This window comes from Carettochelys insculpta, chromosome 1 (assembly GCF_033958435.1).
Source record: "Carettochelys insculpta isolate YL-2023 chromosome 1, ASM3395843v1, whole genome shotgun sequence".
Lineage (NCBI taxonomy): Eukaryota > Metazoa > Chordata > Testudines > Carettochelyidae > Carettochelys > Carettochelys insculpta.
The window spans coordinates 4,495,871-4,513,364 of NC_134137.1; the positions used below are offsets into that span (position 1 = coordinate 4,495,871).

At 51.8% G+C, this 17,494-nt stretch overlaps 1 protein-coding gene across 1 annotated transcript; it reads left to right on the forward strand.

The window, feature by feature from the left end:
- The first annotated feature begins 6,441 nt into the window (after positions 1–6,441).
- On the forward strand, positions 6,442–7,389 carry LOC142002281 (olfactory receptor 52M1-like). Its single transcript, XM_074978272.1, has one exon. It carries the CDS (start codon positions 6,442–6,444, stop codon positions 7,387–7,389), a length of 948 nt encoding a protein of 315 aa, XP_074834373.1.
- Positions 7,390–17,494: the final 10,105 nt, after the last annotated feature.

The window sequence follows — 17,494 nt, forward strand, 5'->3', positions numbered from 1 at the left end:
GGAGATTTCCTCTTCTGGGAAGGTATGTGTGTGTGCATCAAATCCATCAATGCCAGCTGGGGTGATTTCCTGAGGTTCCCCCCCTCTTGTTGACAGTTTGGCCTGTTAGCCTTTTATCTGTACTTTCTGCTTCTCAGGGTCACGATGAGCTAGCACATCTGGGCCTCAATGAGAGACATCAAAGACTGTGCCGTCAGCAGCCGTTTCCGTGCCCTGTGTGCTTTTGAGGCACCTCAGTGAAGGGAGGGGGAGCAGCGAGCAAGCTGGCTTGTAAGGGGGAGACTTTTGTCTGGCTACACTAGCACAGACAGAGGGGCAGGGTTGTCATGGGGGAGTGGGACAATGACTGCTGGCTGCAGAATATGTGAATGAAGATGGAGACTTTCCTGGAGATATGCAGCTGTCTCTCCCCCATGTTCTGATGCCGGTACACCTGGATGAGGATGGCCCTCTCTGTCAAGAAGCACGTGGACATCACCATATGGAAACTGCCCGCCCTGGACAGCTGTCGGTACATTGGGAAGAATTTTGGGTTGGGCACATCAAGGCTCTCGTACTAGAAGTAAGTCCTGCCCCAGGCCCTACCCTGGGTGCGGGGGAGGGATGGGGTCAGCGGGCATGGGGTGGGGTCCAGAGGGTGGAGAGGCCTGACTGGGGGTGAAGGTAGGCATATCCCAGGTGGGATACCACATATGTGCTGCTGGAGGATACCCCAGTGGGGACAGGGAAGGCCCATTTGGGAGGGTGGGGGGAGGATGGCAAAGGGTGCAGGGACAATCCTGCACATGCCCATGAGTGTGCCAGCTCTTCTTCCCCTGAAGGCCATAGGAGCTACCAACCACATGCTGGTTCAGTGGCTGGTGTTCATTGGGGACCTGGACATGCTTTTTGAGGACTTCTCGGAGCTTGGGTTCCCCCAGTGCTTTGTGGCAATTGATAGGACATACATCTCCATCAGGGCTCTGGACCACAGCAGTGGCCCCTACGTAAACCACAAGGGGTACCACTCAATCCTACGACAGGTGGTGGTGGATGCCTGCGGGGAGGTTCATGGACTTTTAAGTCAGCGAGCTGGGCAGGATGTACGACACATGCATCCTGAAGCGCTCCATCCTAATTTGCAGAATGGGTGCCAGAACATTCATGCCCCGGTGGGAACGTGTCATCGAGGAAGTCACCATGCCCCTATGAATTGTGGGTGACCTGGTCTACCCCGTACAGCCCTGGTTGATGCGCCCATGCATGGACCGTATCACACTCTCCCAGGAGCCGTTCAATGCTGGGCTCTCATGGGCCCAATACCCTGTAGAGTGCTCATTTGGCCATCTAAAGGCGCAGTTTAGATGTTTCCTCACGTGCCTGGACATGGTGGTGGATAATGTCTCACAGCTCATGGCTGCCCACTGTGCCCTCCACAACCTCTTTGAGGTGTATGAGGGGACCCTTCCCCAGGGCTAGATGGCAGAGGTGTCCCCCTGGTACCAGCAGCCCACTGTTGCACCCGACAGGCAGCTCAACCACAATCGGGTCTGCCTCCAGGAGGCATTCACCTGGGGTGATTATTAACCCCCCCACCCTATTCCGCATAACCCCACTCACCTCTCCGCCATCACCCTAGGTTTCTAAGCTCCAGATTGACAAGGTCCTCTCTGGGATGACTTAGTTGGGGCAGATCCTGCTTGAAACAGTGGGCTGGATCCAATGACCTCCTGAGGTGATTTCTAGCCCTATGATTCTATAATTCTACACTCTGCTCCTAACAGAGTGGAAAGTCAGGAGTCCTGGGTTTGGCTGGTCATTCTCTGTGTGATCTTAACCAAGTCAGTTAGTCTTGGCCTCTGTTTACCTGTCTGTGTAAAGAAGATGTGGGACATAGTGACTTTCCTGTTCTGGCAGTTTTGAAGGTACTTCATTAAAGGTGTAGCACGGTCTGGTGACATTAATGGTGACAATTAGTGATCTCTGATCCCTTGGTGACAGCTACTAGTGTCTGCAGGAAGTGCTGGTGACTCTCCCTGGTTATCTTTCCTCAGATCTGTCTGTCACCTATCAAGCCAGCCTGCGTGGGTATTCACAAATGATCAGAACTTGAAGAGATCTAGGTGTTAACCTAGTATTTTCTCCCTAGTAGTAGTAGTAGTAGGCATCCTTCAGTCTGCATAGACTATGGATCGTGCCCTTTATAGTTTCAATTGAGGGCTTCATTTACAGTGTCTACTGTGACTATGAAGACCCACGCGAGAGTGACAGTCCTTGCTGCATCTCTTGCAGATGTGGTGGGTGTCTGGCAAGTCCTTAGTGTGCTTTCTGTGCGCTCGCTTCTCCCCTGCTAGCTGTCTGATCTTCAACTCGCCCTTCTGAAGGCACTTGCGTAACCCCTGCCTCCATCTGCTGCGGTCGTCTGCTAGTTCTTCCCAGTTGTCCAGCTAGATGTCTACCTCTCTGAGGTCTCTCTTGCAGACTTCTTTGTAGCGCAACTGGGGGCATCCGGGAGGTCTTTTGCCAGAGGCTAGCTCGCCATACAGGATGTCTTTTGGAATCCTTCCATCATTCATCCTGTGGACGTGGCCAAGCCAGCAGAGCTGACACAGCCTGAGGAGGGTGTGCATGGTTGGGATTCCAGCTTGCTCGAGGATGGTGATGTTGGTCACTCTGTCCTTCCATGATATTCCAAGGATGCGCCTGGGGCAGCGCAAGTGGAAGACGTTCAGCCTCTTTTCCTGGCAGGCATACAGGGTCCAAGTCTCGCTGCTATAAAGGAGGGTGCTGAGGATGCAGGCTGTGTAGACTTGCATTTTGGTGTGAGTGTACAGCTTGTTGTTATTCCACACTCTCTTGCTGAGTCTGGACAGAGTTGTGGCCACTTTTCCGATCCTCCTATTTAGCTCAGTGTCCAACGACAGGGTGTCAGTGATGGTGGACCCGAGGTAAATGAACTCGTGGACGACCTCGAGCGTATAGTTGTCAATGCTGATTGATGGGGATTCAGCAACATCCTGACCGAGTACATTTGTCTTCTTTAGGCTGATGGTAAGCCCAAAGTCCTCGCACACTTTGGAGAACTGATCCAGCAGTTTTTGAAGCTGGTCTTCTGTGTGAGACACTACAGCAGCATCGTCTGCGAACAGCATGTCTCTGATGAGGGCTTCCCGCACCTTAGACTTAGCTTTCAGCCTTGCAAAATTAAAGAGTTTCCCATCAGATCTTGTGTACAGCAAGATGCCCTCTGTTGAAGATTTTCTCCCTAATCAAGTGTAATCTGAAAATATAAATGAATACCCAGAACAGTCAGTTCGTCTCTGATTCAGCAGAGAATCTGAATCTTCTCATCTCCCATGGCGAAGGCCCCTTAATTACTGTTTACTCCTAAACTTGGATAAAGAGCACAGAAGCACAGATATGGAAACAGAGGTATGGGCTAGAGTGTTTCTAGTCTCCAGCCAATTAACATCCAGACGCTGCTTCTCTCATAGTCGCTGAGTGAAGCCCACTGGGATTGAGCAGGGATATATCATGAGCAGTCCAGATCCCTGCCTCGGCTGTTAGCATGGGATGTTGCCGTACGTGATGCAGTGAGAGAGGTGTGGACATGACTACCTGACTGGCATTCCCAGGGAAGACACGTCCATCTCAGGATTTGCAGGTACCCATCCATTGCTGAGGAGCTCCCCGACTCAATGACTCTAGTACATCATGGGCATGATGGGATGGAGAGTAAGTCCAGGTCCTTTTTGCACTGTACAGTCTTCAGGCCTTGCGACAGGGGATGGGTTTCCTCTATTGCTTGGGCTAATTCTCTTTTGTGCACCCCCCACGTCCTTGCTGATACCTCCACTTCTGAGGTGGCTGCATTTCAGTGCCACACTGGTTCCTTCAGGACGAAAGATGTCGGTAGGTGTACAGGACCAAATTCTGAGCTTGTGGCTCATGGACTGTTCAGGCCCATGGAGGCCAAACTCTCTTTGAAATAAGAACTGAGTGAAGACCTCAGGGCTCAACTGTGTTAATACACAAGTATTGTCACCTCCTCTTCTCGCGCTTCAGGGCACTGGCTGTTAACAGGGTATCTGTTGCCAGACTTTTTATCCGTTGAGGCACAAGGAGGTGCTAGGGCCTCTCACTAACAGTCACAATCATTTTTCAACATGGGTAATACATCTGCCCAGCCTATAACAATGTTTGGGATTCTTCCATCCCAAGTGCAGGACTCCACACTTCTTGTTGAACCACATCAGATTTCTTTTGGCCCAATCCTCCAATTTATCCAGGTCACTCTGTATCCTCTCTCTACCCTTCAATGTCATGGACAAGGATAAAACCCTTTCCTTGTTACAGCTCTTCACAACCGTTTTTATGCATCCAAGGCTCACATTAGTGTTTTGGCCACTGTCTGGCATTGGAGTTTTTTGTAGTTACCCTTAACTCTGCAGTCATGGATATTTCCATGGGGTTTTTAACACTCTCTTTCATTTTCAGAACTTCCAGGATTCTTATTTGCTCTTTACGATCTCCCCATTTTCGTATATAGCTCTCCTCAACCTAACCAATACCTTCTGCATTCCATAACACTGTGACCCAGCCTGTGGGTTGGGCCTGCATTCCTTGTTGACAGAGGACAACGTTGCACCTGATGGCATTAATGCTTTTGTTTGCATGGGCCCAGCTCACCAGACATGCCAGACCAATCAAGTTGTCTGACATGGACTCCTCCTCTAACCCCTCCGCTAGTCTTCTAATTGCAGTGATTTTCTTTTTGTTTCCAGAGCTTTTCATAAAAAATTTGAATAGCATCCGGCCTAGAAATACTGCCGGCAGAACCCCATTAGGACCAGTCATATTCACTGAAAGTGGCCCATTGACAATTGTTTTTTGAGAGTCATCAAGCGAGCCAGTTTTTTGTCCATTTAGCATCTGCTCCACAGGTACTGTATAGTTTAGATACGTTTATTGGAATGTTAGGACGACTAAATCAAATAAGAGACATCAAAATATGTTACACCTGCCTGGTTCCCTTAATCAGCCAAATGTGTACTCTCATTAAAAGATGAAATCAGATTTATGTTACAAAATGGTTTTCCATACACCTTGATGTTGACTGGCATTAATTATTTTCCAAACATTTTTTTTTACTAATCAAATATTAGCTTTCCCATTATTTCCTCTTCTTTTGTATTATTCCAATTTCCCCAAATGTTACATTATAATTGACATTACTCAGAGAACTGCTTCATATAGTCCTTTATTAAATTAACTTTCTTTTGCCTTTGCTACCAGATTGCCAACCTGTGGTTCAAAATGAGATGTGTGATTGATTCACCAGCGTGTACCTCTGTGTTCATATCTCCAATGTTCGACAGTTGAGGTTGTTTGGCATCCTTCCTGGCTGCTAATGGCCTGGAAAACGTTTCATCTCCTCCTGTGATATGTGTACATCATAGGCCTCCTTTCCAAATTCAGAACAAAAGTATTCCTTGAACACAGACGCCCTTTCTGCACAATTAACATGTTTCCTTTCTCCCTGGAAGAACGGACTAAACATTTTCTAGGGTTTCTTTTGGTCTTGATATGCTAAAACAACCTCATTTTAGTGATCCACACCTCTGCCAATCAAGTATATGTCCACAGTGTTTTTAACATCACACACCCGTCATCATAACATATTTTTTTTTCCACTTCAATATAAGTCAATTTTTATCCCGCTCTCCCCTGTCATCTCTCCCTTTCTTCTTTCTGTAAAATAAGCAGTCCCTGACTTTTCAGTCGGTCCATTCAGGGCAGCACCCACCAGTCTCACAGCCGGTCTCAGAAACCCCTTCCTATCAGCTGTATGCCATGGAGGACCCTGGGTGATGAAAACTGAGTACATGGCCACAGTAGGTTATACTAAATCCAGATCCTTGGCATCCCAAGACTGTCCATACTGCGAATGAGCAGGTGTTTATGTACAGCTGCTATTTATGACGCCTAGGACTTATTGAAAATGTTTTCCTGTTTTGGTACAGATGATCAAATTTTGACTGAGTTAATGGGGCAGGGGGGCTCCCTATAGCGTGGCTTTCTTTGGATTAAGAAACAATGGTGGGAAATAAATTTCTCAGCTTATTTGTACCTGAGAGCGCCTATTAGAGCTTCCCACACCTCAACACAATATCAATGCATGGAACACCATGTAATGTGGGAAGGGTATTAGTAGGGCCAGTTGTACATAACTGCTTTCTGTCAATAATGAAAATGTTACTTTACATGTTTGTAGAGCAAACAATAATCTTGACTCCAAAGAACCAGCACCAGCTGTGCATATAGTCTCATATTAACATTATGTCTCCATCCAGACATTTGTAATGCGACCATCATCCAAGACCCTGGTTTCATACAGGCAGTCAGGGAACCGTACGCTACATACCGGTCCACTTCAGACTTCAAGCCATTTTATTCTACTCCATGTCTAATTCCAACACAACGGATTTCTCCCACCCCTCCACCTTCATCCTGCTGGGTATTCCTGGCCTGGAGTCAGCCCATGTCTGGATCTCCATCCCTTTCTGTGCCATGTACGCCATAGCCATCGTGGGAAACTTCACCATTCTATTCATCGTGAAGACAGAACAAAGCCTTCATGGGCCCTTGCACTATTTCCTCTGCATGCTGGCCAGCACCGATCTGGTCGTGTCTACATCCATCCTTCCCAAAATGCTGGCAATCTTTTGGTTCAATTCCAGGGAGATCTATTTCAGTGCCTGCCTCACCCAGCTCTATATCTTTCACGGTTTCTCGGTGGTGGAGTCTGGGATCTTTGTGGCCATGGCTTTTGATCGATACGTGGCCATCTGCCATCCCCTGAGACATTCCACCATCCTGACAAATGCTGTGGTGGGCCACGTCGGCCTTGCCATGGCACTCCGTGGTGGCATGCTTGTATTGCCCTATCCCTTCCTGATAAAGCAGTGGTCATACTGCAGAACCAACATCATCCCTCAGCCATACTGTGCACACATAGCTGTGGTGAAACTGGCCTGTGGTGACACCCGTGTCAGTAGTTACTATGGCCTCTTTGTGTTGTTCTGTGTGTTGGGTCTGGATGTGATTGCTATCGTTGTGTCCTATATCCAGATCCTCAGGGCCATCCTCATCCTCCCCACAAACGACGCCCGGATCAAAACTTTTGGGACCTGCATCTCCCACCTTTGTTCCATCTTAGTATTTTACGTTCCAGGTCTATTTTTGTCCCTCACAACCCGATACGACCAGAAGGTGCCTCAGCATTTCCATGTTCTCATTGCCAATGTGTACTACTTGATGCCTTCCATGCTAAACCCCATCATCTATGGGGTGAGGACCAAACAGATCTGGGGCAGGCTGCTCCGAGTTTTTATTCCTACGGGAACCTAAGGTTTTTTCTCCTGGTGCTCTGGCTCTGTGACCAAGATCTGTGCAGGGGTATAGGGTGATAATGTGCTGAACCCTCTTCCTTCAATCACTTATTGGGCTTTCAGACAATCATTAAAACCTGCCCTGATCTTTCTCTGCTATATCAGTAAGATGAGCTGCGCTGCGTACAATTCATTGACTCATCTCTTCCTCCTTTCCCATTTCTGGGAACGGGACCGCTTAGGCCCGGTGCCCTCCCTGCCCATTGCCTCAAAGCCCAGCTCCACCCTTTTCTCCCAGGCACCACCAATAATAATAAACTGGTTTGTTCTATAAATAAAAGCACACAACACACAATGAACTAGCAGTTGTCTTGGCTTTCTAATGTGAGTGATGTACCTGTTTCTGTGAGCAAACTTGAGGGACGTCAGTGTATTGTTTGTCGGCTTTCGTGTAGGACAGGTTCAGCATTCATCATACTTCTGTGTTTGGACTTGAGGCAATAAGTGATACAAATCCTGCCTTGCACAGGTCCGTGGAAGCAGATGACCCCAGACAATACATTGCTTTTTCTGAAAGTTTTAAGTTCTTGCCTGTCCAAAACGCTGTGTAGCTGGAGTTCCTTCAAAAGGGCACCCCGATTTCAAACGCACCCTTCTTCCCAATCATCTGGAATGGATTATTTCAATATAATGCTGCTGTGTAGACGTAGCCTAACTCTGTCTCATTAAGCAAAGATACAGTTCCTAACCAAGAGGGAGTTGTTTGTGAAAATGCTGGTGCCCCATCAGAGAGAGGGGAGAAGGAAGTTTTCTGGGCTGATAAAATACAGAAAGCAGGTGTGAAAGAGCTGCTGGGAGGAGACACCCCTCTGAGCCCAGAGAGCACACTTCAGCACAACCCGTTTGTGAAGGGAGACGAGGAAGGTTGTCGTGTTGGGAGGTGGGATCACAGTGAAAGCTAAAGAGGGAGAGCGGGTTTTTGAATGGCAATAGCCCAGCATTAGAAATGAGCTCCAGCTGGCTGGCCAACATGCACTGTCCCCTTTCATCCTTTCCTCACCCAAGCATGGCATAAAAAGACCCCAGAGATAATATCAGACTGAGCTCTCTACTGAGGGAGACACTGAAAGAAAAGGAAAACCAGTCACTACACGTGAGGTGGGCAGGGCTATTTTAGTGCGGGGGGACATACCAATAATTTGGTAGGTGGGCAGGGGTTGCACTCTTCCATGATATCAATGGGGGAGGCGTGGAGTGTGGGAAGGAGATTGGGTGCAGAAAAGGAGCTTGAAGTAGGGGATTGGGAGGCTGGAAGATATTTGTCTGAAGGAAGAAGTTGTGACTTGGGCAGAAGACTGGGGTGTAGATGGGGAACCAGGATCCTGGAAGGGGTAAGGATACAGGAGATGATTCTGACCTGAGGAGGGGATGTTGGAGGGGATTGTGATCTGGGGCAGCAGTGCAGGAATGGTGCAATGAATTGGGGTTCATGGCCTGGGATGGGTTAGGGGTGTTGAAGGGGGCAGAGGGTTGGGGGAAGGAGGGACCAGGTTTCCAGGTGCAAGCTCTGCCTGGGAAGTGGTTACCTGGGTGTCTCACCCACCACAGGCCCTGTCCATCAGTTTCCTCAGCCAGTCTCCCTGTTTCCCATGTCCCTGCACACCACCCAGTGTGCTGTGTTGTGGGTCAGTGTGTGCACACCCCAGACTAGATCTGCTCAGACAAACCACCAGGAACATAGAACGGGGTGCAGCTCAGCAGCTTCCATCTCTCTGGGGCCCCTGGGGAGAGCAGGGGTCCGGAACACTGGCCATGCGGTCGAGGGGTGGGGTCTTGTGTCTCAGGTATCCCTGGGGGAGCGTGTGGCTGGGCAGTGTGTGGTCCCTGCTACTAGCCCACTCTCAGCTTTCTGCCTAGGGTGCAGATGCTGGCGCGATGGTGCTCAGCATAGTCTCTACTCGCTGGCTGATCTGCGCCATGGAGGAGTCCCTCTTTCACAAGAGAGATCTGCAGAGCGTCTATCCACGCTCCCTTTGAAGGAGGGCGCCCTTCCGAAAACAGGAACAGAGCACCAGTTTCAAAGGATTGGCCCTGTTCTTTCGAAGACAGTTTCAAAAGGGCACAGTTATTGCGTAGCTGCTCTGTGTCATAATTCGAAAGAGGCCCTTCTTTTGAAGTTCCTTTCGAAAGAACTTGCTCATGTAGACATGGCCACCATGTCCAATGGCTCTCTTTCGAAATAAGTTCTCGGTCTGGGTAGCTACATCTACACTGGGACGCTACATCGAAATAGCTTATTTAGATGTAGTGACATCTAAATAAGCTATTTCGAAGAATAGCATCTACACGTCCTCCAGGGCTGGTGCCGTCGACGTTCAACGTCGACGTTGGGCAGCACCACATCGAAGTAGGCGCTGCAGGGGAGCGTCTACACGACAAAGTGGCCCACATCGAAATAAGGGTGCCAGGAACAGCTGCAGACAGAGTCACAGGGCAGACTGGCACTTCCTGGGCAACAGCTAGCCGCTCCCTTAAAGGGCCCCTCCCAGACACACTCAGCCTGCACAGCACACGGTCTGCAGAGCCATAGGCATGCACACCCCGTGGAAGCAGCATGGATCCCCAGCAGCAGCAGCAGCAGAAGCAGCAGCCAGAGATCTACACAGCCACCCCTGCAGGAGCAGTGCTCGCCCTGCTCCATGCCATGCAGGAGGCAGCTGATCATCTTTTATTCGTGGAAGAGGAGCTTCCCCCAGGGGATGAGGAAGCAGCCCCAGACCTTGCTGCCCTCCGACTCCCCTCCAGCCTCACACGCTGCTGGCTGTGGAGCTACCCCACAAGCACGGACTGGTGGGAGTGGCTGGTGCCCGGCAAGTGGGATGACGACCGCTGGCTCCAGAATTTCCGCATGAGCTGGCAGACATTCCTGGAGCTCTGCCAGTGGCTCACCCCCGCACTGAGGCACCAGGACACCTTCATGTAACGTGCCCTCATGGTCGAGAAATGGGTTGACATCGCTGTCTGGAAGCTGGCCACTCCAGACAGCTACCAATCCATAGGGCAGCAGTTTGGCGTGGGCAAGGCCACTGTCAGGGCTGTCTTCATGGAGGTAAGATGACCCGGGGAGGGGAGTGCTGGGGGGGGGAGTCCTGTGAGGGGGAGCCCTCAGTGGAGCCCTAGGGTGGAGGGCCAGACACACACTGCACACCCCTCACTGGTGCTCTCTCATGTCCTTCCCCTGCAGGTCATCCGCACAATCAATGCCCTGCTCCTCCACAGGCTCATGCAGCTTGGGTACCCGGATGCTGCCATCACGGGGTTTGCCAGCCTGGGCTTCCCAAATTGCTTTGGGGCTCTGGATGGGACCCATATCCCCATCCGTGCCCCGGAGCACAGCAGAGGACGCTTCCTCAACAGGAAGGGATACCATTCCGTGGTCCTCCAGGCCTTGGTGGACAGCCGGGGCTGCTTCTTGGACATTTATGTTGGCTGGCCTGGCAGCACCCACGAAGCCTGGGTATTCAGAAATTTGGGCCTGTTCCGCCAGCTGGAGGCGGGGACCTACATCCCCCGGTGGGAGATCCCTGTGGGTGACACCACCATGCCCCTCTGCATCGTTGCAGAAACGGCGTACCCCCTCTGGCCCTGGCTCATGCACCCTTACACGGGCCATCTCACAGACAGCCAGTAGTGGTTCAACACACAGTTGAACCATGCGTGCCAGGTGGTTGAGAGAACTTTCGGCCGCCTCAAAGGGCGCTGGAGGTGTCTCCTCACCCTCCTGGATGCAGGCCCCACCAACATCCCCCAGGCTGTGGGCGTGTGCAGTGCACTCCACAAGCTGGTGGAGAGCAAGGGAGAGGCCTTCCAGGGCTGGGCTGTGGAGTCTGTCAGGGCCAACCTCCAGCCACCCGCTGCCCCCAGTCGCCAGGTCGACCCTGAGGGGATCCGGGTCTGGGAGGCCCTGTGGGCCCATTTTGACCAGGCTGTGGGGTGAACGCTGGCAGGGCCAGCTTCGGGCGAGCCACCCACTGCAGCACCCCCATCCTCCACAACACTCCCTGCCTCCATCCCCACACCACAGAGCACCCAAGAGCACAACCCCCCCTACTTTTCTTTGAAATAAAAGGAAATGTTGTTTCAAACCAAACAGTGCAACCTCTTATTAATAACTTAGAAAAAAAAGGGGAACTATTTACATGGGGTGGCAGCTAACAAAACAGGGGTCCAATAAAAACTATATACAAATGGGGGATATGTACAAAGGCGGGGGGGCCACGTCCTTGGCCCCGCACCCCATTGTCCAGCACCTGGGGGTAAACGCGGCTGGTCTGTGTTAGCAAGGTCTTTGGGAAAAGCAGGATTGTTTTTGAAAGACCATGCAAAGCATCTATACACAATATAAGCTCATTTGATCTGAAACCAGAAGAATGAAGCACTTTTTCCAGCTGCCCTCTTCCTCTCCCTGATGAGGAAGAGCGCCCTGTTCCGAAAGATTCTTTCAGACAAAACAAAAACAAAAACAAAAACAAAAACAAAAACAAACAAACAAACAAACAAATAAATAAAAGATGCAGATGCCCTGGGAGCTCTTTTTTTCAAAAGAATGAACTTCACGGCCGTGGATTTTTTTTGATTCCTGGCCCATTGCTTTGAAAGAGTGGGGCTGTGTGCCCATTTCCTGGCTGTTTCTACACATGGTCCATCTTCTGGAAGATTAGCACCTTCTTCTAGAAGACCTATGGAGCATGTGCCCATGTAAGGCGCTCTTCTGGAAGGAATCCGGAAGAAGGTGCCACATCTTCTGGATTACCTTCTGTGCTGCGGAACTGGGAAAAGTGCCCTATTCTGGAATAATCTTCCAGAGGAAATGTGTAGATGCTCAGGGACTGCTTCTTACATGGGAAGCGCTCTGCCATGGCAGTGGCCCTCCAAAGAGCAGAGACACTCTGGAAGACCCTACAGGGCTCTGTGGTCTCCAGGTCCTGTAGCTTTTAAAGCTGAGAGGACCCAGAGACCCTTTGGCAGGAAGTTGAGAGTGTTGAAGGTAGGAGCACATGAGGATCTGCCAGCCACTCTCCCTCAAGGCCCTGTGTTTCCAACCAAGCCCTGAGCCTGAGAGATGGCCAGCAGGCCAGCACCCCACACCATGCAGGGGAGCTCTGGGAACTCAGGCAAGGGCAGCCAGGACCCTGACCGGTCTCTCAAATGGAGGCTCCCCTCCTGGACATAGTCAGAGCTCCAGGACCTCCTGCGGCCCTGGGGTGATGAGGAGGTCATCAAGAACACCATCGAGCACTGCTGCATTGACCCCACATTCACACACCTCACACAGGGCCTGGTTGCCTGAGGCCACCCTTCCTGGATCACCGTGCAGGTCTGGTGTAAGGTGAAGGAGATGTGGGAGGTATATGTGTGGGCCCAAGACAGAGCCAACAGGTCTGTCCCTGTCCCAGCCAGCTGCTCCTTCTACCTGGAGCTGTGGGACCGCCTGGCTGTGGATGACACCTTGCCACCCTGGGTCACCATGGAGATGGCACCCAATCCCCTTGGCTCACCAGAGGGTGAGGAGGGCCCTGCCACCATGGACATCCCATCTGGTGGGGGGGTCATCCAATGAATTCCTCATCATTGAGCTGTTCTCTGACACCAGCAGCCAGGCCCCCTCCAGTCAAACATTATCTGACCTGTTTGAGGCCACCACTGGGAAGTGCACAACACGGAAAATCTCTGTGGGGGGGCAGGGCAAACCCGAGCCCCATTGTGTTGCCCAGACAGGCCACCTGGGATCAGGGCCCAGGGCAATGGCCAAACATGCAGGGGGCTGCACCTAGCCCATCTGCTCTCTGGGCAGGGACCCCCCCCATGGCTGAGTTCCCCCAACCTGCCAGCCCATTTCTGAGGGGGGGAGGTCACCATGGACAGTACCTCCACCCCGGCACCATGCCCCAGAAGCCAGTGTGGCAAGTGCGTGGTGGTCCTCATGATGGTGTCCCCTGGGACATGGCCATCCCATGGGCCCAGAGTGGAGATGCCACCTGGGGGGGCCAGGGACATGGCGCCCATTGTCCAGGTGTGGCACTGACCCCCCCCCACAACTCGCTGACTTACAGTGGCACCATCCGAGGGGTAGGAGAGTTGGATGAGGATCTTGGGGCCTGTCAAGCTGTACAGGCTGGAGGACTCAGCTGCCCACCAGCCAGGCCCAGACCAGCCCCAGCTCCCACAGTACGGTGGCCATGGGTCCATCTGACCACACACTGGGGCTGTAAGGATGAGGCCACAGCCTACACAGCATCCATCCACCACCAGAACATCCTGGCGGAGAGGCAGCTGGCCCTCAACAAGCCTGAACACAATTGGTGGTGGGACTTGTTGTAGGAGCTGGTGAGAATGCTCTGAATGGTGTGCAGAGCCGTGGCCAACCAGCACTGAGCCACCCCTGCTGCCCCCCCAAGGCCCCTGCCCCCTGCTGCACCCCTCTACTCCCCTCTGCTCCCCCCAAGGCCCCTGCTCCCCTTCTTCTACTGCTTCCCTTCTGCTCCTGCCCCCACAGTCCATGACTCTGAGGCCCTCGAGACCCTCCTGCCCTCAGGCCCGCCCATGGTCACCCTCAGGGCCTTGTAGCCTGGCTCGTGGCCACAGAGAGCCTCATGGAGGGTCTCCCAAGCCATGAACTGTCTCCCAGCTGAGTCTGGACTTACAACATACAGGCCATACCTTCCAGTGCTCCTGGACCCATCAGTGCCCCACAGGGGACTGCACACCTGGGGCAAGATGGGCACCTATGGATGCCAGAACTCACTGCTCTACACCCCATCCCTTGACTAGCGCCCTTACCATCCCTGTCCCAGGCTCCTTCCAAGTTCATATTCTCCTGTTCCCTGACACTCATATATATAGTTAAGCAGGTTTTAGTTCATACAAGTTTGTTTTATTGTTTCCTAGGAACGATATACAAAAAGGTGTTCTATTGTTCTGTGTTCTGAATTATATACATATTTACACCTCACACCCCACATGTCCCTGATTGTTGTTGGGGAAGGTAGCGGGATGAGGGGGTGAGTCAGGGCATGTGGAACAGAGTGGGATGGTTAATAGTCCCCTCAGGTGAATGCCTCATGGAGTGCCTCCTGGATGCGGACCCCACTACGGTTGAGCTTTCTGTTGGGTCCTGCAGTGGGCTGCTGGTACAAGGGGGCCAGCTCTGCCATCTAGCCCTGGGGCATGGTCCCTTCATACACATCAAAGAGCTTGTGGAGGGCACAGCAAGTGGCCATGACCTGCGACACATTCTCCACCCCAACATCCAGGAATTTGAGGAAACATCTGAACTGCGCCTTCAGACTGTCAAATGAGCACTCTACAGGGTACTGGGCCTGTGTGAGCCAAGCATTGAATGGTTCCTGGGAAGGTGTGAAGTGGTCCGTGCATGGGTGCATCAACCAGGGCTGGATGAGGTAGGCTGGGTTGCCCATGAGGCATAGGGGTGTGGTGACCTCCTCAATGACGTGCTCCGACCAGGACATGAATTTCTGGCCTCCATCCTGCAAAATTGGATGGAGTTCTGCAGGATCCATGTGTCGTACATCCTGCCTGGCCAGCTGATATAAATGTCGGTGAACTTCCCCCCCGGGGTCCACCACCATCTGTCTCAGGATAGAGTAGTGTCCCTTGCACTTTACGTAGGGGCCACTGCTGTGGTCCAGAGCCCTGAGGGAGATGTATGGCCTTTTGATTGCTCCAAAGCACTGGGGGAACCCAAGCTCCATGAAGCACTCGACAAGCATGTTCAGGTCGCCAGTGCGCACCAGCCTCTGCACCAGCACGTGGATGATGGCTCCTACAACCTCCAGGGGAGCAAGAGCAGGCACACTCATGGGTGTGTGCAGGGGTGTTCCTGCCCCCTTTCCCATCCTTCCCCTCCCTCCTAACTGGGCCCTCCTTCCTTTCCCTGCTGGGGCACCCCTCCAGCAGCAGGCATGTGGTTTCCCCTCTTGGCTACACCTACCCACCACCCAATCAGGCCTCCCAACCCCCTAACCCCCTCCTCCATGCCTGCTGGTTCCATCCTTTCCCCACAACCAGGGTGGGGCCCATGGCAGGGCTTACTTCTAGTACAACAGAACTGAGGGTGGATGTGACCACCCAGAATTGCTGCCCAATGTACCGACAGCTGTCCAGGGTGGGCAGTTTCCATATGGTGATGTCCATGTGCTTCTTGACAGAGAGTGCCGGCCTCATCCTGGTGTCCCAGCGTCAGAGCATGGGGGAGAGACAGCTGCATATCTTCAAGAAGGTCTTCTTCTTCATTCGGAGATTCTGCAGCCACCGGTTATTGTCCCACCCCCCCATGACAACCCTGTCCCACTGTCTGTGCTAGTCACGTGGCTCCAGATGCACTGGCCAGCCTGGCAGGAGCCCAAAAGGGGTCGTGTGGGGCCAGGCCCCATGGGCATGTGTCTCCATCAACACAGGGGTCTGATAAGGGTGGCAAGGAGGATAGTCAGCCTTTGGGTCAAGGCAATCCTGCTGGCCTGTGGCTGCTGGGGCTCCATGCAGGACAGGGACCTGGGTCTGGCCTCAGCAGCTTGTGCAGGGAGGGGCTGTTAGGGTGGGGCCCTGTAAAGGGGTGCAGGGTCAGTGTCCCAAAATGGCTCTCTGGTTATGTGATCCTATCTGCTCCTTTTCCTGCTTCATTCTGATCATGATCTTCCAGATGATGGTATTCAATGATGTATACAAATGATATGTTCAATATCATAGAATCACAGAATCATAGGGCTGGAAGGGACCTCAGGAGGTCATCCAGTGCAACCTCCCTGCTTCAAGCAGGATCAACCCTCACTATGTCATCCCAGCCAGGACCTTGCCAAGCTGGGACTTAAAAACCTCAAGGGATGGAGAATCCACCACCTCTCTGGGCAACGCATTCCAATGCTTCACCACCCTCTTGGTGAAGTAGTTTTTCCTAATATCTAACCTACACCTCCCCCTCCTCAACTTCACACCATTAATCCTTGTTCTGCCATCTGACACCACTGAGAACAGTTTCTCTCCATCCTTTTTAGAGCTCCCCTTCAGGAAGTTGAAGGCTGCTATTAAATCACCCCTAAGTCTTCTCTTTTGTAAACTGAACAAGCCCAAATCTCTCAGCCTGTCCTCATAGGTCTTGTGCTCCAGCCCCTTAATCATTTTTGTTGCCCTCCACTGAGCCTGCTCCAGCGCATTCACATCCTTTTTATACTGGGGGGCCCAAAACTGGACACAATATTCAAGATGTGGCCTCACCAGTGACAAATAGAAGGAAACAAGTACTTCTCTAGAGCTGCTCGAAATGTGTTCCATGCCTGCTGGTTGGTCCATGCAGGACAGGGACTTGGGTCTGCTTTGGTGCAAGCAGCACAGCAGGCCTTGACAGCCTGTGCATGGTGGGGGTGTTTGGGTGAGAGCCTTTAAAGGGGTGCATGGCCGGGGGCCCTGAAATGGATTTCTGGCTATGCGACCCTGTGCTTTCCATTTCCTGCCTCATTCTTCCAGAAGAACTTCGGTGCATGGGTGGACATGCTTTCCTGGAAGATGGGGTGACTCTTTCAGGACACGTGTAGCACGTATACCTGATCTTCTGGATGATGTAATGCAAAGATGTATGCAGATGATATGTCCAATATGAAAGAATCATAGGACTGGAAGGGAGCTCAGGAGGTCATCTAGTCCAGCCCCCTATTTCAAGCAGGATCAACCCAAACAAAGTCATCCCAGCCAGGACCTTGTCAAGCCAGAACTTAAAAACATTGAGGGATGGAGAATCCAGCACCTCTCTAGGCAACGCATTCCAATGCTTCATCACCTTCCTGGTGAAGTCGTTTTTCCTAATATCTACCTACACCTCTCCCTCTTCAACTTCACATCATTACTCCTTGTTCTGCCATCTGACACCACTGAAAATAGTTTCTCACTCTCCTCTTTAGAGCTCCCCTTCAGGAAGTTGAAGGCTGCTATTAAATCACCCCTAAGTCTTCTCTTCTATAAAACAAAACAAACCCAAAGCCCTTAACCTATCCTCATAGATCTTGTGCTCCAGCCCCTTAATTATATTTGTTGCTCTCTTCTGAACCTGCTCC

Coding starts and splice junctions, on each gene's coding strand:
- LOC142002281 (XM_074978272.1), top strand. CDS start 6,442: ATGTCTAATTCCAACACAACGGATTTCTCCCACCCCTCCACCTTCATC.